Source organism: Euleptes europaea, chromosome 19, assembly GCF_029931775.1.
Source record: "Euleptes europaea isolate rEulEur1 chromosome 19, rEulEur1.hap1, whole genome shotgun sequence".
Taxonomy (NCBI): domain Eukaryota; kingdom Metazoa; phylum Chordata; class Lepidosauria; order Squamata; family Sphaerodactylidae; genus Euleptes; species Euleptes europaea.
The window spans coordinates 12746058-12768801 of record NC_079330.1 but is presented as its reverse complement, the minus strand read 5'-3'; the positions used below and the strand labels follow the sequence as shown (position 1 = coordinate 12768801).

General features: G+C 49.9%; 1 protein-coding gene across 1 annotated transcript in view; it reads right to left on the bottom strand.

Annotated features, from left to right (window-relative positions):
• Positions 1–17072, bottom strand: part of AJAP1 (adherens junctions associated protein 1) — a 137142-nt gene extending 120070 nt beyond the window's left edge. The window contains exon 1 of the mRNA XM_056864895.1: positions 17019–17072. Coding sequence (XP_056720873.1) covers positions 17019–17047 — 29 coding nt within the window. The 5' untranslated portion in view covers positions 17048–17072. The remainder of the gene's footprint in view (positions 1–17018) is intronic.
• Positions 17073–22744: the final 5672 nt, after the last annotated feature.

Here is a 22744-nt window from a genome sequence, read left to right as displayed (position 1 = left end):
GGCCCGTTGTTTTATTGTCTGCTGCTTAATTGGCTTCATCGGCTGTTTTCATCGTTCATTTGGCGGTTGTGCTTTGTGGTGATTTTTATTGCCTCTTTCGCCTTTTTCGGAAGCCACCCTAAACATCAATCTTCTTGGGAAAGATGGAGCGGCAACAGTTGAAATACATACACTGACTTTTAAAGGGGCGTCTAAAATCGTAAGGATGTGTCTGAACTTGTTGAAAGTGTATATTTAGAACCACTGAGTGGGGAGAATCAGAATTTTTAATACTTGGTTTCCCCCCATGGGTAGGGTTGCCAACTCCAGGTTGGAAATACCTAGAGATTTTAGGGTGGTGCCTGAGAGAGTGGGATTTTGGTAGGGGAGGGCCCTCGGTACGGTATAATGCCATACAATCCACCTTCCAAAGCAGCCATTTTCACCTGGAGAAGAAGAATAAATGTTTAAAATAAATCATAAATAAACAAGCAATGTATGTAGCCTGGAGAGCAGTTGTAATTCTGGGAGATCTCCAGGCCTCACCTAGAGGTTGGCAACCCTACCAATGGGCCAAATAGCACCATCCAAACTGTTTCAGGATGAAAAAAATGGCTTGTGATGGGAAGGATGAAGGACTTTCTCCACATGTGCCACAGTTCTGATCCAAATCAGGAGAGCCAGTGTGGTGTAGTGGTTAAGAGCAGTGGTTGAAAGCGGTGGACTCTGATTTGGAGAACAGGTTTGATTCCCCACTCTTCCACATGAGCGGCGGAGGCTAATCTGGTGAACGGGATTTGTTTCCCCACTCCTACACATGAAGCCAGCTCGGTGACCTTGGGCTAGTCACATCTCTCTTAGAGGTCTCCCAGCCTCATCTACCTCACAGGGTGTCTGTCGTGGAGAGGGAAGGTGATTGTAAGCTAGTTTGATTCTTCCTTAAGTAGGGCTGCCAGCCTCCAGGAACTAGCTGGAGATCTCCTGCTATTACAACTGATCTCCAGCTGATACAGATCAGTTCACCTGGAGAAAATGACCGCTTTGGCCATTGGACTCTATGGCATTGAGTCTCTCCCCTCTCCAAACCCCACCCTCCTCAGGCTCCACCCCCAAAACCTCCCGCCAGTGGTGAAGAGGGACCTGGTAACCCTATCCTTAAGTGGTAGAAAAGTCGTCATATAAAAAACCACCTCTTCTCTTCTTCAAATTGGACATTGCGGGTTTAAGAACTGAGGGGATCCGGCAAGTCCAGCTTGACTTTTAGATAGGGTGGGGACCCCAGACCCACTGTAATGTGTGCATCGCCCAGAATCGGATTCAGAAGGGGGGCTGGCCGGTCACGCCGGAGTCCATAAAAAGCGCCTTTTACAACAAAGGAATTAAAGCCTGGAAAGAATGCTGAGGAACGGCCTCCTCTCCCCCGCTGCCCCACACCGAAACCAAAAAGGTGCCTGGCCCCCTACAGCCTTCCACTGCAGCTCATTGGAATTTTGAGCTATCAGCTTCCCTCACAAAGGACACAATGCAGTTGGCGATAAGATCGGCTGTCCATAAAATTACAGCTTGCCTGCCGAGCAGCGTGAGCTGCAGTTTCTTCCCCAGATCTCTCTGTGGCTCTGGCATTTTGCAGATCAAAGCTGGAAGCAAATATTAGGGCTGAAACCATGTAAGGTTGCAGTTTGTGTGTGTGTGTGTGTTGTGAGACATGCCGGTGGCTGCAATATTCTTAGACAACAATTATCTGCAATGGTACAACTGAGCCCACAGCCAATCCTGGTCCAAATAGCCAAATCCACCTAGATTTCTCCTGGAGGTGGGCAAAAGCTCAGGGTTCAATTAGAATCATAGAATCCTAGCGTTGGAAGGGACCACCAAGGTCATCTAATCCAACCCCCTGCACAATGCAGGAAATTCACAACTACCTCCCCCACACACACCCTCAGTGACCCAGTGGCTCATACTCCATGCCCAGAAGATGGCCAAGATGCCCTCAATCTCATGATCTGCCTAAGGCCATTGCTCACATGGCTCACCAAGTCACCAGACACCATATGGAAAACCATATGGGTGCAGTGCCTCAGTTTCCCTTGTGGCACATCCATGGTGCAATGAATATGGTCAAAGTTCTCAATGTATGTCAAGGGATCTTTTCAGGGGAGAGGTTAAATTGGATTGGCGCTATCTCCACAGTAGAATCAGAGAATCATAGAGTTGGAAGAGGCCATACAGGCCATCTAGTCCAACCCTCTACTTAATGCAGGATCAGCAGAAAGCATCCCTGACAAGTGCTTGTCCAGCTTCTGCTTAAAGACTGCCAGAAAGGGGGAGCTCACCACCTCCCTAGGTAGCTGATTCCAATGCCGAAAAACTTTTACTGCAAAACAATTTTTTCCTAATATCCAGCTGGAACCTTTCTGACCGCAATTTAAACCCATTATTGCGAGTCCTCTCCTCTGCTGCCAACAGGAACGGCTCCCTGTCCTCCTCTAAGTGGCAGCCCTTCAAATACTTCAAGAGAGCAATCATGTCCCCCCTCAACCTCCTCTTCTCCAGACTAAACATTCCCAGGTCCCTCAACCTTTCCTCATTAGGCTTCGTCTCCAGGCCCCTGGTCATCCTTGTATCTCTCCTTGCTAGTCCTTTCGACACACAAAATAGGTTCCTAGTGCAAAACCTCTCCTCCAAAAACAGGCCTCTGATCATCTCTGCCCTCAGTGTTACTTGCCGGATATATTTAACTGTATTGGGCTGGATGCACAAAGGCGATGAGAAGGTGTCATTCTGCCTGGCCCACTGCCCCCACTAAGCCTCTGAGCAAACTGAGCTTTATGTTGTTAACACTGTTTTTGGCTCCAGTCCTAGCTATACTACCCCAACGTTGTTACGCTACTGTCTCCACATAGGTCCATGAGAGCTATTGGTGCCTCTAGGAGAAGAATGGGGAATGTGAGAACTGCCTTCTGGGGATGGTGAAGTAATTAGTCTAACTGCCTTCTGGGGATGGTGTAGGAATTGGTCTAACTGCAGGATCTTTGCCTTAAAAGAATTCCAGAAGTGTGCCCAGAAGCCCTTTGGGTCCAAGAGAAGCAGGCATTTACAGGCCCCTTGGATACAGCCCGCTTACCTGTGGTGAGGATGACCCAGCTCTAGATGACCAGCAGTGGGGATACATTTTTTAAAAATTGTATTTTTTCAGATTCAGATTTCAGGAAGGGCATAAATACCATTATCTGGGGGTATGCTGTTTCTGCAATACCATTTTGGGATTTGGATTCTAGAATTATTTGGACTCCATTTGTCTGGGACGCTCTAGGCTGATCCTGCATTAAACAGGGGACTGGACTAGATGGCCTGTATGGCCCATTCCAACTCTATGATTCTATTCCCTATAATGCACTTTTTCCAGGGAGGCTGGAGTAGCTTTTCCCCCACCAAATGACACTAAACCCATGAGGATACTTAGTGTTGCCGGTCTGCTGAAGACCTCCAAGTTTCAAGCAAATTTGACCAAGGAGTTCAATCCTACGGACCCCTGAACAAGGTGCCCCCAACCATCCGACTTGTCTCCATTGTTTCCTATGGGGAGGAATTCAAGGAAGCCAACAGCCAAACACACAAGAGCAACCATTTGCAAAAAGCCTCCAAGTGCAAACAGAGCCAACAAGCCCAACCGACCCATTGTCAAACCAGAGAATCCCAGCAGAACCACAGGCCAATGTGACACATCCACCAGAACCAATGTCAAACCAAAGAATCTAAGCCAAAACTGTTGACAGTGTACGCTAAGCACACAGTGAAGAGCAGTGTCACTGATTAAAGTTAAAGTTGCTTTTATTGAAGGAACTACATTTAGGATAGGAAAGCTAAGAGACAGAGCCTCTAGCTTGTTAACTGACTAAGGAGGGAGGGAGGGAGGGAGGGAGGGAGGGAGGGAGGGAGGGAGAGAGAGAGAGAGAGAGAGAGAGAGAGAGAGAGAGAGAGAGAGAGAGAGAGAGAGAGAGAGAGAGAGAGAGAGAGAGAGAGAGAGAGAGAGAGTGTTCCGAGAAGAAGGAGGAAATTGCCCTAAGAATATCAGTCTAAGGACAGACAAGAGGTGTGGAAGGAGGGGTGGAAAGGTGTCTAACTTCACGGCCCTATCTAGCTGACCAGTTGCCCGCCCCCCGCGGGGTCTTCTTCTCAGTTCCTTTGCACACCAGACATTGCAACTCTTCCAACAAAAACAACCTCGTGTCTTTAAAATTCCTAATCCCGCACCTGCAGTTAACTGTTTTTTAAAACAATTTTCTTCAGAAACCTTCAGAATTTTCTTCAGCAATTTTCTTCAGAACCTGCCGCAACAATTATTTAAAAAAAAAAAAAAACTTAACAGGAACACCCCAAAACTCCACAAAACGACTCCCCCGAAAACACAGAAACATGTTTAAAGCAACTATAGAAGAATGACTGTAAAACCAGAAATGGATGAAAGCAAAAAAGAAAAGAAAAAGAAAAACTTTTAAAAACAGGAACAATGTGGACAATCCCCCTTTCAAAAGCACAAACCCGTTAATTAAAAAAGCAACATGACATGGAGTCCAGCTGCATGCCTTCTATCCTCTTTGCCCATGCTCAGAAAGCCATGGAGGGATGAGAGTATCATCACGACTGGGCAAACAGTTTGCACTCCCCCTAATGTCTGATCCTATTGCCTGGGAGAGCTGTCTCCCTCTCACATCCTTCCAGTTGCTTGGGAATCCTATAAGCATGTGGAAAAACATAAGAAAAACAGCCCTGAGAGCCTTAAATTTTGGCCCCGAACATTCCCCAATGTCCCCGAATATTTTCAGATTTTTTGGGACCTGGTTAATCAGTTTCCTGAAAAACCCTTAATACCCTCTGTATGTTAAGTGCCGTCAAGTCGCTTCCGACTCATGGCGACCCTGTGAATCAATGTCGTCCAAAACGTCCTATCCTTAACAGCTTTGCTCAGATCTTGCAAACTGAAGGCCGTGGCTTTCTTTATAGAGTCAATCCATCTCATGTTGGGTCTTCCTCTTTTCCTGCTGCTTTCAACTTTTCCTAGCAAGATTGTCTTTTCCACTGACTCTCGTCTTCTCATAATGTGACCAAAGTACAGCAGCCTCAGTTTAGTCATTTTAGCTTCTAGGGTCAGTTCAGGCTTGATTTGATCTAGAACCCACTAATTTATGTTTATTTTTTGGCCGTCCAGGGTATCCGTAACACTCTCCTCCAACACCACATTTCAAAGGCATCTTCTTTCTTCCTGTCAGCTTTCTTCATTGTCCAGCTTTCACACCCATACATAGTAATAGGGAATACAATGGCATGAATTAACTTGATCTTGGTTGCCAACGACACATCCCTCTACCCAAATATTCCCCGAAAAAATATAGTAAGGTATTTGGGGGATATATATTTGGACCTGACATATCCGAGTGCATCTCTCTACCAGGCAGCCTCATCTGTGAACGAGAAGAGCTGTGTTGGGCTCCGTTCCCCCTCCCCCATTTAGACTATCCCAAGTGCTTAAAAAATGACTTTAGCAGATGTGCGGGCAGATGGCTAGTAAAAGCTTCTGTGGGCTTATTTGCATAGTTGGTTTATAGAATATGATGAGGATGTTAATCACTTCCAAAAATGCCTTCCCATAGCAGGGAAAGCACTTTACCATTCCTACGTGGTATATCTTCCCAACAAACTTGAACACATGAACACATGAAGCTGCCTTCTACTGAATCAGACCCTTGGTCCATCAAAATCAGTCTTGTCTCCTCAGCCTGGCAGCAGCTCTCCAGGGTCTCAGGTGGGGTTTCACATCACCTACTTGCCTGGTCCCTTTAACTGGAGATGCTGGGGATTGAACCTGGGATCTTCTGCATGCCAAGCAGATGCTCTACCACTGAGCCATGGCCCTTTGAGAGAGAGCAGTGAGATCACAGGGCCCCTCCCTCAACCTGCCTGGAACCAACCACCATTTTCCCATCTGGGAACCCTCTCCTGCAGCAGCGGTTATTACAAAGCAGAATTGTGTAGCGGTTAGAGGGGCACTCAGAGATTGAGCTGTAAATCCCCACCTGACAGGGTTGTTGTGAGGATTCTTTATCGATTCAGGTTTTATACCCCTCTTTCCTCCCAAATGTTGCCACAAAGCTGATTCCAACTTCACTTCCGCTTTATCCTTGAAGCGACAACCCTGTGAGGCAGGTTAGTAGGGTTGCCAGGTGGCTCGTCCCAGCGGGCAATTGGCCGCTAATCTACCGGCCTGCAAGGAGTGGGAATCACGCGCCCGCGCAGCCAAAGGTGATGCAATTGCATCACTTCCGGGTTTATCCCTGGAAGTGCCACATTACTACGGGACACTTGGGGGCTTGAGTGCTAAAGCATCCCGTCGCAATGTGGCACTTCTGGGGTAAACCCGGAAGTGATGTAATTGCATCGCAAGTGGCCACGCAGGGGATCGCCACCCCCGGCCCCACCCCGAAAACCTCCCGCTGGTGGAGAGGGGGGAGGACCTGGCAACCCTACAGCTTAGGTTGAGAGAGAGAGTGAGTAGTCGAAGACTCCCATGCACGGTCCTAATCCATTATGCGCTGCAATGTGCTTGAGTGTTTTGCTGATCGAGTGCCATCTCCCATATAAAGACACGAGCACTGTCATCTCCGCAGCAACTTATGTGACCCTTGTCTCTCGTATCCTTGGGGAAAGAACTGTAGCAACTGCCTGCTTTAATCAGACGGCGGCTCGACGAGACATGCTGCTGCCCTTAGCAGATGGGTAGCCAGGCCAATGGATCCGATATCTTCTGTGTATACAGGCGCACAACAATCCACGGTGTAATTGTTATTGACACGGATGAGTAGGAACGCATTCTTGCAAGAGGCCGCTGCCTGGAAAAATCCCTGCATCAGCGGGCCAAAACGGAAAGCACATGTTGCAAGGTCTGGGAGCTAGTTTCGTGGTAGGGGGAGGGAAGTGGTCCAGTGTGGGGGGGGGATTGAACAGCACTCCACTCTGGCATGCATAACGCAGCCACCGCTTGACCGCTGGAGGAGAGAAGAGAAAACTGCACAGCCAGCGTTTCTCCGGAGATCGAGAAAAAGGGAATCTCTCAGTAGCAGTCTCAGCTTTCTCTGCCCAGGGGCTGGGCGCTTCTGAATAAAAGATAGTGAGGGGAAATGCAGCCGGCTAAGCCACTGAGTCAGCTTCCCATCCGTCACCTCATCTCATCGAGCGCATATGTGCGCATACAACGTGAAGCAAGAGTGTGCTGATTCTAAGAATTATTGCAGGGAATTATTCATGCTACAAGGAGTGGGTGGGGGGTGGGGGGGTTGCTCCTGAAGCTCTGAACGTCTCCTCTCTTGTCAGCTGTGTAATTGTGGTCTCCTTAAAAGCGGGAGCTCCAGCGAAGAAAAACTGGTTCAATTGTGCGCCCTGAAAAGTGCTCCAAGCAGTAAAGCTGGAGGAATGGGGATTTCAGACATCGGCACGCTGTAGCGGTTAAAATGTCGGACTATGGTACTGGGAGACCCCGGTTCGAATCTCAGCTCTGTCATGGAAGCTTACTGAGTGGCCATGGGCCAGTGACTCTCTTGCAGCCTGACCTACCTTGCAGGGTTGTTATTACAAAGATAAAATGGATGAGGGGGGACAATGTCGTAAACCATTTTGATTCCCATTGGCAAGTAGGGCAAGATATGAATCTCTAAACAAAAATAATAAGACTAGCCTCTCTCTCATCCAGCGTGGTGTAGTGGTTAACTGTTTTGTAGTAGCCAGCATGGTGTAGAGGTTAAGAGCGGTGGTTTGAAGTGGTGGAGTCCGATCTGGAGAACCGGGTTTGATTCCCCACGCCTCCACATGAGCGGCGGAGGCTAATCTGGTGAACCGGGTTGGTTTCCCCACTCCTACACCTGAAGCCAGCTGGGTGACCTTGGGCTAGTCACAGCACTTAGAGCTCTCTCAGCCTCCCCTTCCCAAAAGCCTCCCACCGATGGCGAAGAGGGACCTGGCAACCATAACGGGGTGCCATAGATTCCCCTATCTGAAGCTGCCATTTCCTCCTGGGCAACTCATCTCTCTAATCTTGACAGCAGTTGTAATTCCAGAAGAACTCCAGGCTCCACTCGGAGGTTGGCAACCCTGCTTGTGAGTTGTTTTATCTCTTGTTGTTGTTTTTTGTCTTGGGAAACTGCCTGCAATTGATTTTATGATAATGTTGTATGTGTCTGTTTTAGTTTCTTGAGTACTTTCTTTTTTTTATGAAACGGTGCAGAAATGATGGTGTTATTATTATTATTTACCAGAAATGCAAATGATTGCTGATATTATATCACTCACGACCATCCTACCACTGTGTTTCAGTGTGCGGAACTGATTGAATCCACTTACAGCGCATTCCTGAAAGGAACACCTGCGCTGGGCTTAGGAGGCAATCCAGTGGCATTGCCTCCTAAGGAGGTTTCGGCTGGGCCGAAACCTCTACCCTGCGCCAAAAATCCGTGCAACGGGAGATACACCAGCAAAAAGCTGGCATATCTTCACAATAACGAAAACGGGCGTTCCCAAGCCGAAACGGCTCAGGAGGCCGACTAACATTGGCCCCGTCCTCTGGCCGGCGCACCTCCTAGGACGCCGGAATGTCCCTGGAATGCCTTCCGGGGCACTGGAACGCCACCCAGGGTGCCGCCGCGGCCTCTGCCGGCTGCTGGAGGCCGGCGGGAGGCTGCGGCGGTGGCCAGGGACCAGCAGCTGGGCCTGCACACCAGTGTTGGGGCCACTCATGCTGGCGTGTGCTGTCCGGCCGCTGGCGTTGTGGGCCCCTGCGCCGGCGGAGGCCTTAGTTGGCCTCCAAAGGCCTTTCAGTCAAGCCGCCGGCGCATTTCAGGCATGCGCTGTTAATGCAACTTCCAAAATATATCCATGAAGAATAAACTACCCCTAGTCATAGCGTTCATGGGCCTTAGCATGAGAATTTTCTCAACTAACCCAGCCATATTTAGCTTGTTCGTGCAAAACTCGAATACAACAAAGCCAGAGAGAGGCAATCCAATGCTCTGGATATGAGTGTTGGTCTTGTACAGAGGAAGCCTGACTTCAAATTCCCACTCAGCCAAGGAACTTACTAGCCAGGACAAATTGCTCCTTCTCAACCTAATCTACGCCACAAGGGTCTCGTGTGGCTTCCTCTGGGTTGCCACCCTCCAGGTGGTGGCAGGAGACCTCCCGCTATTACAACTGACCTCCAGCCAACAGAGATCAGTTCCCCTGGAGAAAATGGCCACTTTGGCAATTGGGACTCTATGGAATTGATGTACCTCCCCTCCCCAAACCCCGCCCTCCTCAGACTCTGCCCCCAAAATCTCCAAGTGGTTCCCAACCTGGAGCTGGCAACTCTAGATGACCCCCAAGGTATACCATTGGGATCATTTCAAAGAAATGGTGGGAAACAAGTGTGGCAGAGAAAGAGACAGACACACGGTGTGGTATAGTTTGGTCGCCAACATGCAGGTGGTGCCCAGAGATCTCCCAGGAGGATTACAACTGATCTCCAAACTACAGAGGTCAGTTCTCCCAGAGAAAATGGCTGCTTTGGAGGGTGAACTCTATGCCATTGTATCCTACTGGGGTCCCTCCCCTCCACAAACCCTTGCCTCCACTTCCAAATCTCCAGGAATTTCCCAACCCCAAGTTGGCAACCCTATGTATAGTGGTCATGGTTAGACTACAACTAGGATACCACCCCAGTTTCTAGTCCTCACGCAGCCAGGCACTCTCTCTGTTGGCATATCCTACCTCCCAAGCTCACTACGAGGATAAAGTGGAGGAAAGGAGAATCCTGTTTCTCACATTGGGGACCTTCAAACAAGTATAATCTGGGATCAATAAAGAAAAGTGAGTGTATTTCTACAGGACAAATTTTCGCTGATTCCAAGCCATCTTGACTACTAGGGGTTCTCCCAAGACCCAGAGTTTGTTATTAAACCCACCCCCAACTAGAGTGGCCATCCTCCAGGCGGGGCCAGGAGATCTCCAGACATAGAATCATAGAACGATAGCATTGGAAGGGACCACCAGGGTCATCTAGTCCAACCCCCTGCACATTGCAGGAAATTCACAACTACCTCTCCCCCCTATCCCCAGTGACCCCCTATTCCATGCCCAGAAGATGGCCAAGATGCCCTCCCTCTCAACACCTGCTTAAAGTCAGAGAATCAGCACTGCTGACAGATGGCCATCGAGATCAGTTCCCTCAGAGAAAATGGCTGGACTGTAAGGCATCATACCCTGCTGAGGTCCCTCCCCTTTCCAAACCACACTCTCTCCAGGCTCCACCTCCACATCTCCAGGAATTTCCCAACCCAGAGTTGGTAACCCTACCCCCAACACGCACACACTGTCTCCCTGTCCACCCTGTCCACCAGCAAGGGATTGGGGGTAGGGTTGCCAGATCCAGGATGGGAAACCCCTGGGGATTTGGGGATGGGGCCTGGGGAGGACAGGGACCTCAGTGGCGTACAATGCCGTAGAATCCACCCTCCAAAGCATCCATTTTCTCCAGGAGAACTGATCTATGTAGTCTGGAGATGAGCTGTAATTCCAGGGGATCCCCACATACCACCAGGTAGTTGCCCTCCCTACACGCACCTAACCTATCTGCAGAATGACAAAGGAACAGTCAATAAAATCTGGGTTGCTCTGACTAAAAGGCCAGTGAAACTGGTATATGTTTGCAGTGTAGATGTGCCCTAGGAGGAAAGATGACATACTGCTCTGAGAGGAGACGGAACACGGAGGTAATCAAAGGCTGTAAAATGATGAGAATGGTAAAAAAAAAAAAAACCTCATTTCTGCCTCTCTCTGTTTCTCCATTTCTCTCCCTCTCTCTCTCCTGCTGCTTTCATAATGCATTCTTAGCAACACCAAACAAACATTCGAGCAACGGAAATCTGGCCCCAAGGTACCATCCCATTAGCTCTACAATAATGAATAATATTTGGGGTGGTTTATGTTCTTGTTCTGTTTTTCCTAATAAGTTTCATCAGGGGGCTCGTTCCTCGGCAGCCACAGGGGGCTCGGAACTGCCATTAATACGCCAGGGAATCTCAATTCTGATGTATCCCCATGCCTCAAGGATGTTACAACTTTTAAGAACACCTTCAAACACTAAGTACCATGAGAAATGTGTACATATCATAAATGTCTCGGTGTATAGGCTCTGACATGGCTAGATCATAGAATCATAGAGTTGGAAGGGACCACCAGGGTCATCTAGTCCAACCCCCTGCACAATGCAGGAAATTTACAACTACCGCCCACACACACACCCAGTGACCCCCTACTCCATGCCCAGAGATGGCCAAGATGCCCTCCCTCTCACTATCTGCCTAAGAATTAGCATTGCTGACAGATGGCCATATAACCTCTTCTTAAAAACCTCCAGGGAAGGAGAGCTTACCACCTCCTGAAGAAGCCTGTTCCACTGAGGAACCGCTCTAACTGTTAGAAAATTCTTCCTAATGTCTTCCTAATGTCTAGACGGAAACTCAAATATATAATCAATTATATTGGCCATCTTCTGGCCATGGAGTAGGGGTCACTGGGGTGTGGGGAGAGGTAGTTGTGAATTTCCTGCATTGTGCAGGGGGTTGGACTAGATGACCCTGGTGGTCCCTTCCAACTCTATGATACAATGATTTCTACTGTATGTATACTGCTATACATACTTCTAACGGCTTCCAGTGGCAATGTACTCAGGCCTCCAGAATTTAGATCGCTAGTCAGCCCCCCCAACCCCACGGCCCATCCTTTTTAAGAAGGAGTAATCGGATTCACATCTGAATGGCGCTTCACCACACATTTCTATTAAGGCCCTTTGTTACTGGCTGTTTGATTTCCAATCCCTTTCTGAATCATCCATGTCATGGGATCTGCTTTTTTCCACCATATATCACAGCTTGGGTGTTTACAAGCATGTATGAACAGGCTCATGGCCTCCCAATAAAGTGAACACACACGAAAGCTGAGAAAGCTGCAACACAGACCCATGAGACTCCAGTTCACGTGAGCAGATGAAATTAACTCCTACAAATCTAGCCAGGGCCTAGGGTTGCCAACCTCCAGGTAGGTCCTGGCAATCTCCTGGAATGCAACTGATCTCCAGACTACAGAGGTCAGTTCCCCTGGAGAAAAAAGGCCACTTTGGAGGGTTGGCTATATACCCTCTCTCATAAGACTAGAATACGGGGACATCTGCTGAAAGTGGAGGGTGAGAGATTCAAAACTGATCAAAGGAAGTATTTCTTCACACAACGCAGAGTTAAATTGTGGAACTCCCTGCCCCAGGATGTGGGGATGGCTGCCAACCTGGAAGGTTTGAAGTGGGGAGTGGACATGTTCATGGAGGAGAGGGCTATCCATGGCTACTAGTCCAAATGAATACTAATCTGCATTGGTCAGACCTCACTTGGAATACTGTGTCCAGTTTTGGGCTCCACAATTTAAGAAGGATGTTGACAAGTTGGAGAGTGTCCAGAGGAGGGTGACCAGAATGGTCTAAGGTCTGGAATCCATGCCCTATGAGGAGAGACTTAGGGAGTTGGGTTTGTTTAGTTTGGAGAAGAGAAGGTTGAGGGGAGACATGATAGTCATGTTTAAATATTTGAAGGGATGTCCTGTTGATGAGGTAACTAGCTTGTTCTCTTTTGCTCAAGAGACTAGGACACGGAGTAATGGATTTAAACTAATAGAAAAGCGATTCTACCTAAACATTAGAAAGAATTTTCTGACGGTGAGGGCTGTTCGACGGTGGAATGTGCTGCCTCGGAGGGTGGTGGAGTCCCCGTCTTTGGAGATCTTTAAGCAGAGGCTAGATGGCCATCTGTCAGGAGTGCTTTGGTTGTGGGATCCTGCATGGCAGGGGGAGGGTTGGGGTCCCTGGGGATGTGAGGGGAGGTAGTTGTTAATTTCCTGCATTGTGCAGTGGGTTGGACTAGATGACCCTGGTGGACCCTTCTAACTCTTTGATTTTATGATTATAATCATGATGCATGCCTATTATTTCCAGTATCAGAGGAGCATGCCTATTGTATTAGGTGCTGTGGAACACAGGCAGGATGGTGCTGCTGCACTCATCTTGTTTGTGGGCTTCCTAGAGGCACCTGGTTGGCCACTGTGTGAACAGACTGCTGGACTTGATGGGCCTTTGTATGATCCAGCATGGCCTTTCTTATGTTCTTATGCTCGTACATACCCCAAAGAAGTCCTTTCCCTGCCCTCCCCAGGATGCATCCCCAAATCTCCAGGAATTCCCCAACCCAGAATTGGCAACTCTATAGGGCACACCAGAGGAGTATTTTCATGTTCTGGATCAGTTAAGGCATGCAGAAATTGGCACGGTGACTGCAATTTCCTGGGCACAGTCAGGGCTACACATGAATACCTTCTTTTTAAAAAACCAAATGCCAGTGATCAGAAGGGACAGCGGGAGCTCGATGCAGTGTCTGTCCCGCTGCTACCCTTTGGCTTGATTTCAGCTCCGTGTGTATTCTGTTGGGGGAGAGCCAATACCCTCTACTTGTGACCTCCTAGACTCCACCACAATTGACCCCTACTGTCTGTATCACAGCTGCAATTTCCTGCTCCTAAAAAAAAGCAGGGACAGCAAACATCTGAACAAACACGCAGGCTTATCCCGTATTCTGTGCACCCAGCTGCAGCCACCAAAGGCAGACACACAAATCTCACAACATCACAAAGAAAACACTGCTGTCCGCTGTGGAATAACTTTGCCCTCTAATGTCATGCGATCATTTGCTAAGAAAGAACAGGCAGGTATTTCTTCCACTTTGTGCACCATTTCGACATTGAAAGGAACGCTTTTTCAGTGTACTGATGATAGATGTCATACGTCTAGGGTTGCCAAACTCCAGGTACCAGCTGGAGATCTCTTGCTATTCCAACTGATCTCCAGCCGATAGAGGTCAGTTCACCTGGATAAAAGGGCCACTTTGGCAATTGGACTCGATGGCGTTGAAGTCACTCCTCAGGCTCTGCCCCCAAAACCTCCCGTCGGTGCGGAAGAGGCAACCCTATATACGTTGGGCTGCCTTTTCATTCTTTTTTGCCAGTTGTTTTTATTTATCCAGGAACATCGTCCTGAATTATTGTTAAGCCTTCTGATTGAGATGAGAAAATGACTTACTCCGACTGCCCCCACATCTAAGAGAAACTGCTCCCTCGTGAACTCTTCATATGTGAAGGTTTGGGGGAAAGGAGTTCTGAACAACACGCACACCCCTTCCAGCAGCCGAGGGACAAAAAAATCAAACATCAGTGTTATATGACTTTGCAGCAACCATTTTTTGGAAAAGTCACCTAATACCTCTACACCAGCACTCTTAAAGAAGGGACACAATTAGCTTCAGCATCTGGAGATGATTTCTTGCTCTGTCACTCCTAGCCACAAGAGGACCGCGAAGCACATCCCACACTGGGCTAAGAGAACCGCGGACAGATTCCACCACAGCAAGGCTTCCTACTTTCCGCGCGTCTACGCACGAGATTTGCAAACAGCCCCAAACCCAAAGCGCCCTCCAGTGTGAGGAGAAACAAGCACAAAGGAGCAAGAAAGGTGAGCCTGATGGTTCAGGAGAGGCCCGTAGAGCAGCCCCAAAGGAGCTTCTTCACATTACAGGGCCCTGCACACCGCACATTAGTCTCACGCGTGCCGAGCAATTCACCTTTCCTAGCCAGAGGACAGATGGGCCGAAAACGAGAGCCAACTGGCTCAACCCATCCCATGAAGGAGGAAAACGGCCTCGAGGATCTTAATGCAAACAACATCCCTTGCAGCAAGCAGGATCGGTACGGTTTAGCACAGCATCACACGCGGAAGGTCCTGGGGTCGATCCCTGCCATGTCCAGTTCGAAGGGTCTTAAGTAGCCAAGTGTTGAGCAAGACTTTGCAGAACTGCAGTTAGTACAGTATACCAAGCTAGATGGCCCCATTGTCTGATTTAATATAAGGCAGTTCCTTGTAACAATAATCTTCAGTCATGCCCGTTTCTGATGCTGGGAAGTAGGAGGAGAGTGTGTGAGAGAGCAAGATTTCAGGAGGCCATACCAAGGCATCAAATTCGACATAAGGCTTCATTCATTCATCCATTCATTCATCAGTTTCATGGATCACACCAGGGTTCAAGGGAAGGCCATAACATGATTCTGAACCTCTAAAATGCCAGGGAGTCTGTCAACCGTCAAGAACCAGTTCCAGAATTATCTGGGAATCAACAGCCATCACTCATCCATGCTCAAATCAGCATCCCCCTTAAGTCAGCTTGGGTTTTTTTTTTTTTAACTCCTTGAGTTCCACAAGATCAGTTCAAATGGGGTTTGAACCCTGAATACACATTGCCCAAGTACACATCCCTCGGTACTGGAGGAAGGCAGAGAAATGAAGGCAGGACGTAACCTGCTGGAACAGTCCTTTGCCCCTTTTGCCTGAACACATGGTGTGTCCATCACCCCCACACTCCGAAAGACAACAAATGGGGCCTGCTCCTCTCTCGTCGCAAAACATTCAAACACTTGCAAGGGCTTCATCTTCTTCTGTGGAAGAGGGAGTTATTTTGTTCACAGGTGGAAGCCAAAAAAAAAAAAAAAAAAAGCACACACACCCTACTTTGGTTCCACATTTCCTTTCTCCACAAACCGGGAGTTTGCTGCATCCCAGTGGAGAACATGAAGAACAGCTCTGCCTTCACTATCCACCCCCCCCCCCCGCGCACACACACTTTCCGTCTTGTAGCGACATCTGATCTTCAAGGAACAGCAAACCCCTCCGCCCACAAGTCAAGCTACCAAACTGAGAGCATGTCGAAGTGACATTTATACATGCGTGTTCTTCCCGAAGCCAAAGGCGTAGGCTGGAGGAGCTCAGCATCCCCCCCCCCAGTATGCTCGTTCCCAGCCAGTAGGTGGAGAGATCACACAGTCCTTAACAAAAGCAAAAATCCTAATAATTTTAAGATGCACCACAATGAAGTCTCATCCTTTATTATTATTTTTTAAAATCGACTTTCTACCCTTTCGCGTTCCCCTGATTCAAGCGCACGAGATGCAAACGGCAGGCACATGTTTTTCCGTGTGTGCGAGAGGGCTGTTGCATAAAACTCCCCATGCAACTTAAAGAGTTACATTCGCACTTGCCTGTACATGTCGATCTATTAACCAATGGCAGGCAAGTTTGCACAGGCTGAAAGGCACATGCCACACTGATGCGCGGATACCGCTCCTCGGCAAATCTTCCAGGAGCTGACCAGCATGTCTGCAGCCGGCTGGAATCCGGTCTGTCCTCCCCTTACCTTTCCCCGAAAGGCTGCAATCCCCTGCACACTTTCTTGGGAGTAGGTCCAGGGTAAACATGCCTCCGGCTCGAAGCCTGGAGGGGGGAGAGAACCGATCTGTACCAACGCACTCACCTAGGGAGCGACTCTCGACCCACATAAAAGCACACGCCTGGGCAAAAGCGCTGTGCAGTCTGGTTGGACTGACCCCAATACGAGATCGGAGGGAGGGGGGATACCAAGGCAGCCTGAACTTGAAGGGCAGGATCCTGGGCAGACCCAGCGGGGCCCAGTCCGGTTTGGAAGGAGGTTGGCCAAGGTCCTTCCTCCAGCATCTCTCCCTTCCAGAACCAGCAAAAGCGAGTCTCCTTGGTACCACTGAGCCTGTTTAACCCAAGCGCGAAAGAAGCGAGTTCGATCCCGCTTTAGGGGTCTGGGGTGTGGGCAGCCGGACCCCCACCCGTCCTCTCTTTTGCGAGCAGAAGTTAAGCAGAAGGTCATCTGCATGGTGCATCCCCACCAACTCTTCAGGAGAAACCTTGGGAACCAGGGACCGGTCGGAGCGTCCCTCGACCTCCCCAATTCCCCCTGCACGAATGCATGAATGCCCCCCGCCCACGTCCGACTTACAGCTTTCTCCCCAGCACCCCCATCTCAAAGGATAACCCCTCCCCCCACGCCGAGATCTCTTACCTGGTAACTAAAAACCGATGTATCCACATTGTCACGTCTTGGATCCCAGGAGGGGGGGGGATCAGATGCTCACAGCCCCGCCATGTGTGCTACTGGGGGGGGGGGGTACATGGGGGAGCGCAGTCCTGGGGGGGCGATGGAGAGGAGGCTCCTTCGCTTTGGCACAAGTCGGGGGTGGGGGGTAGGTCGGAGGGAGCGGGGCTCGAAGAGTTGGCAGGGGACCCAAGCGGGGGTTCCCGATCCCAGCCCCTGCAGGGGAGGGCTACCACCGTCCCCCCATGGCGGCCCCCCCAAAGTGGGTGCGCGAGTTGGGAGGAGGGAGGGAGGGAGGCGGGAGGGCCGGGGCTCCCCCCGAGTCCTCCCCCGGCCGGGGGGGGGGCTCCCTACGCTGCTCCCCCTCCGAGAGACCCCCGGGGACCCATGGATCTCCCCTCCTCCAAGAGCCCGGCGGCGGTGATGGAGGTCCTGGCCCGGGCTCCGGCCGGCTGGGAGCTCCCCGGGCAGCGCGGGTTGACCTGGGCTCCGTCCGTCCGCTCGCTCCGCTGCAGCGCGATGCTGCCGCCGAGTCGCTCCTCCGCTCCGCCGCCGCCGCCGCCGCCGCGTGGTCCAGCCCTGCCTGACGTCACCCCCGGAGCCGGGGGGGGGACGTTCGAACCCCGGTCTCGGCCTTCCCCCCCCCCCCAATTGGCCGGGAGAGCGAGGAGGGGGAGGCGGGGAGGGGGCGGCAGTGCGCCGTAAAGGTTAGAGCGGCGCGCGCTAGAGCGCAGAGCCATCGGCTCCCCCGTTCCGGTTGTTGGTGGTTAGGGCTCGGAGGTAGACTGCCCCTATGCCTGGAGGTTCTGTTGTGGCAAAACCCGGGGGTTCGGGGGGGGGGGAGAGACCCAAGACCCTTGTTTCAAGAAACAGTTATTTATGGAGTCAATGCAAGTCAACCGACACTCTTTCCCCCCATTATCTTCAATGGGCTGTGCAGCCTCTCCCATTGCTTCTAATGGGCTGACTTGTCATTCGTTTTCGTACATCCCATTTATTTGGAGCAGCTGCGACCCAGAGGCCCTAACGGGCGGAAATCTCTGAGCCCCGATGGTACCGAGGGAGAGAGATTTCTCCAAATTCTAGATAGGACAACCCATCGACATTCAGGGTGAAGCTGGTAGCGCTACAGACATAAGGGCGAAAACGCACGGCCGCTTGAGCCTCCTTTCTTCCCTGTTCCAGCCAGGATCCAGCCAGGATCGAACGCACGAAGGTGCGTTCGATCCTGGCTGGATCCTGGCTGGAACAGGGAAGAAAGGAGGCTCAAGCGGCCGTGCGTTTTCGCCCTATAGAGGCGGCAGTAAAGTAACAGTTTCACCCAGTTCTTCTTATGGTCCACTGTAACCCTCCGTGGCTCTTGCCCCAGTTACTAGCACACAGACACACAGAGATACCCTGCCCAGCAACAAGCTATTGCGTTGCTGTCCTAATACATTTACAGAAAGGAAAAGAGATTATTACAAATTGCTAAATCAGTCGATCTTCCATAGTCAGGGGAAGTCTACCTTGCTGTCTCAGTTCCATAAGACCATAAGAAAAGCCATGCTTAGGGTTGCCAGGTCCCTCTTCGCCACCGGTGGGAGGTTTTTGGGGCGGAGCCTGAGGAGGGCGGGGTTTGGGGAGGGGAGGGACTTCAATGCCACTGAGTCCAATGGCCAAAGTGGCCATTATCTCCAGGGGAACAGATCTCGATCTGCTGGAGATCAGTTGTAATGGCAAGAGATTTCCAGCAGGTACCTGGAGGTTGGCAACCCTATCCATGCTGGGTCAGACCAAGGCCCATCAATTCCAGCAGTAGGGTTGCCAAGTCCCTCTTCGCCACCAGCGGGAGGTTTTTGGGGAGGAGCCTGAAGAGGGCGGGATTTGGGGAGGGACTTCAGTGCCATAGAGTCCAATGGCCAAAGCAGTCATTTTTTCCAGGGGAACTGATCTCTGTCGGCTGGAGATCAGTTGTAATAGCAGGAGCCCTCCAGCTACTACCTGGAGGTTGGCAACCCTATCCAGCAGCCTGTTCACACAGTGGCCAACCAGGTGCCTCTACGAAGCCCACAAGCAAGACGACTGCAGCAGCATTATCCTGCCTGTGTGCCAAAGCACTTAATCTATTAGGCATGCTCCTCTGATCCTGGAGAGAATAGGTATGCATCAAGACTAGTATCCATTTTGACTAGTAGCCATGAATACCCCTCTCCTCCATGAACACGTCCACTCCCCTCGTAAAGCCTTCCAAGTTCAAGTTCCCTTGAACAAACATGGCTAGTAGATCTATAGCTTTTAAAATATATATAATGGCTGGTGGATATTACTACATCTTGTGGCGGTGAGTTCCATTAGTTAATGCTCCGCACCATGAAGAGGGGGTGTACTGTCTTTTGTACTATACAAATCTGGGCCAGGTGTTCAAGGGATTCAGTTTCCCAGCAGCCCTGAAAGAGAGATCCCCGTGACTAAAGAGGCCATCGCTTTTGAGAGCAGGTTCCCTTGAACACAGTGGGTCTGACATTTACATAAATGTACACAGATCTGGGCAGTAAGGGAGGGGCAGTGCTGGGTAGTGGGTAGAGTGCTGGACTGAAATGGACTTCTGAGCCCGGAAATTCATTGGGGCTGCCATTAGGGTTGCCAATCTCCAGGTGGTGGCTGGGGACCTCCAGCTATTACATCTGATCTCTGGATGACAGAGATCAGTTCTGCTGGAGAAAACGGCCACTTTGGAAGGTTGGCTCTATGGCATTACACCCCACGGAAATATTTCCCTTCCTCAAACCCCGTCCTCCTCAGACTCCACCTCCAAAATCTCCAGATATTTCTCAAGCCAGAGCTGGCGACCCTGGCTGCCATCCTTAGCACTCCTACCTTGAGATTTATGCTCGACTACACATGGTTAAGGTAGCAGGATGGATGGCCCTGGGCCTCCCTCCCCTCAGCTCAGCCCACCTCACAGGGTTGTTGTAAGGATGGTTTTGGAGAACAGCCAGCGGGGTGTAGTGGTTAAGAGCAGTGGTTTTGAACATTGGAGTCAGATCTGGAGAACCAGGTTTGGTTCCCAACTCCTTCACATGAGCGGCGGAGGCTAATCTGGTGAACTGGATTTGTTTCCCCACTCCTACACACGAAGCCAGCTTGGTGACCTTGGGCAAGTCACGCTCTCTCAGCCTCATCTACCTCACAGGGTGTCTGTTGTGGGGAGGGGAAGGGAAGGTGATTGTAAGCCGGTTTGATTCTTCCTTAAGAAAGTTGGCATATAAAAACCAACTCTTCTTCGTCTGTTAATGTGATGGAGAAAAGGGCAGAGAAGAAAGGGCAGAGAAGAGGCGGAGAAGCCGCAGTCATTTCCTTTCTCCTTATTATCCGGTCAAAGGACCTCTTTCAAGAATACAATGCAGCCATTAAAACAAATAGCTTGTTGCATTTGCACATGTTTAGTTAACCAAATGCCTTTGTCATCTAAAATCTAGTGTCAATGGTCACATTAAAAAGTAGCCACTTTCCCAATAATATCAAGCATGTCTCCCGCAAGAAAAAGAATAACTAGATCTTCCACTGGTCAGCCTAGGAGAGATGCCCAGAGTGGTAGGATTCCTGCAGATTGAACTCTCTGGGGCAATCTACGGGACCGCCTCTCCTGGTATGTTCCCCAGAGAAGCTTACGTTCATGTAATACTGACTTGCTGGTGATCCCTGGCCCAAGGAGTATCCGGCTGGCCTCGAGCAGGGCCAGGGCTTTTTCGGCCCTGGCCAATGCCTGTGGAATAGCTTCCCTAATGAGATCAGGGCCCTGCGGGGCCTTCAGGAGTTCCCCAGGGCCTGCAAGACGGAGCTATTCCGCCAGGCTTATGGTTGAGGCTGGCGATGGTTCTCATTATAACTCCTGGCCTCCCTAGTCCTCCCCCCCCTTTTGCTGCTGCTGAGCACCACCCCTTCTATACTACCTTAGGGTGTGGTTAGATTAATTTTATTACAAATTTCTGTCTCTTGAGTTTTGGCGCCCTTGAGGGGCATTATTGGGCAATTTTAAATTGTATTGTAAACTATTTTAATGGGTTATTGCTTTATTGTGTTTTTAGACTGTGTAAGCCGCTCAGAGCCTGACCTTCGGGTTGGGGAGAGCGGGGTAGAAATGTAATAATAATTAATAATAATAATAATAATAATAATAATGCAGGGTTGGAGGGAAAAAAACCAGATCTGCACTGGATGGATCATGATATTTAGTGGTGAGACTGGGTGCTAGGGTTGCCAACTTCCAGTGTTTGGGGGAGGGAACACAGGGACTTAATTAGTAGAGTTACCAACTGCCAGGTACTAGCTGGAGATCTCTTGCTGTTACAACTGATCTCCAGCCAATAGAGATCAGTTCCCCTGGAGAAAATGGCTGCTTTGGCAATTGGACTCTATGGCATTGAAGTCCCTCTCCTCCCCAAACCCCGCCCTCCTCAGGCTTCGCCTCAAAAACCTCCCGCCGGTGGCAAAGAAGGACCTGACGACCCTAATTTCAACTCCTGCTGGTTGCTGGTGGGGAAGGGAGACCTGGCAACCCTACTGGGGTGGGGTGGGGTGGGGGGTTGAGTTGCATGTACTTGTTCACATAGCAGATGAGGCTCTGGGACACCCAGATTCGAATCCTGGATAAGGGTTGAACCCCCCCAGGACTGGCATAGAATTGCGTACAAACCCCTGCAAGGTGGAACAAGATGGACTGAAAAGGGATCAAACTACAAGGGCCCAGGGATCATGGGTTATAATGCCTGGAGTTCCCAACCATGGCCAGCTGTTCTGTTTCAGAATTATAACCCCTGATCCCTGGGCCATTGCTCGGACTGTGGACTTCTCTGCCCCAGAAAGTATGTCTGGGGCACTTGCTCTGACTTTCCAGTACTTTGCTAAAACTTTCCTGGTTTTCCGGGCATTCAGTAAGTTCTTGCCCTGTTATCAAAGACATTTTCTAATCTCACTTTTCCTCTAACGGGGCTCAGGGTGGCAAACGTGGTTTCCCCTCCATAGAAGAAGGAGAAGGAGAAGGAGTTGGTTTTTCTATGCCGACTTTCTCTACCACTTAAGGAAGAATCAAAGCAGTTTACAATCACCTTCCCTTTCCCTCCCCTCAACAGGCACCCTGTGAGGTACGTGGGGCTGAGAGAGCTGAGAGAACTGTGACTAGCCCAAGGTCACCTGGCTGGCTTTATGTGGAGGAATGGGGAAATCAACCTTGTTCACCAATTTCGAGTCTGCAGCTCATGGGGAGGAGTGGGGAATTAAACCTGGTTCTCCAGATTAGAGTCCCCCACTCCTAACCATTGCTCTTAACCACTACAACAACCCTGCAAGGTAGGTTAAGTTGGTCCAAGGTTCATGAGCTTCATGAAGGGATGAGGATTTGAATCTTGGTCTCCCAGGGCCTAGCTCAACAAGCTAACCACTACACCGCACTTCTCCTGCTGCTGCTGTCGGTAGTGGTAATTTCCCCTGGCTATTTTTTTCATAGATTTTTATCTCTGTTCTGTTATGTCTCTTGGTACTGCTGTTGTTCGGTTCTTATTTCATTATGGTACATTTCTAAATTGGAATAACTGGAGTCCTGTGGCGTCTTAAAAATTAACAGATCTGCTATCGCAGAAGCATTTTTGCAAAAAATAAAACGTTATTTGTTGCAATGGGCTATAACTGGTTGCTTCCTCTGGTATTTGCAC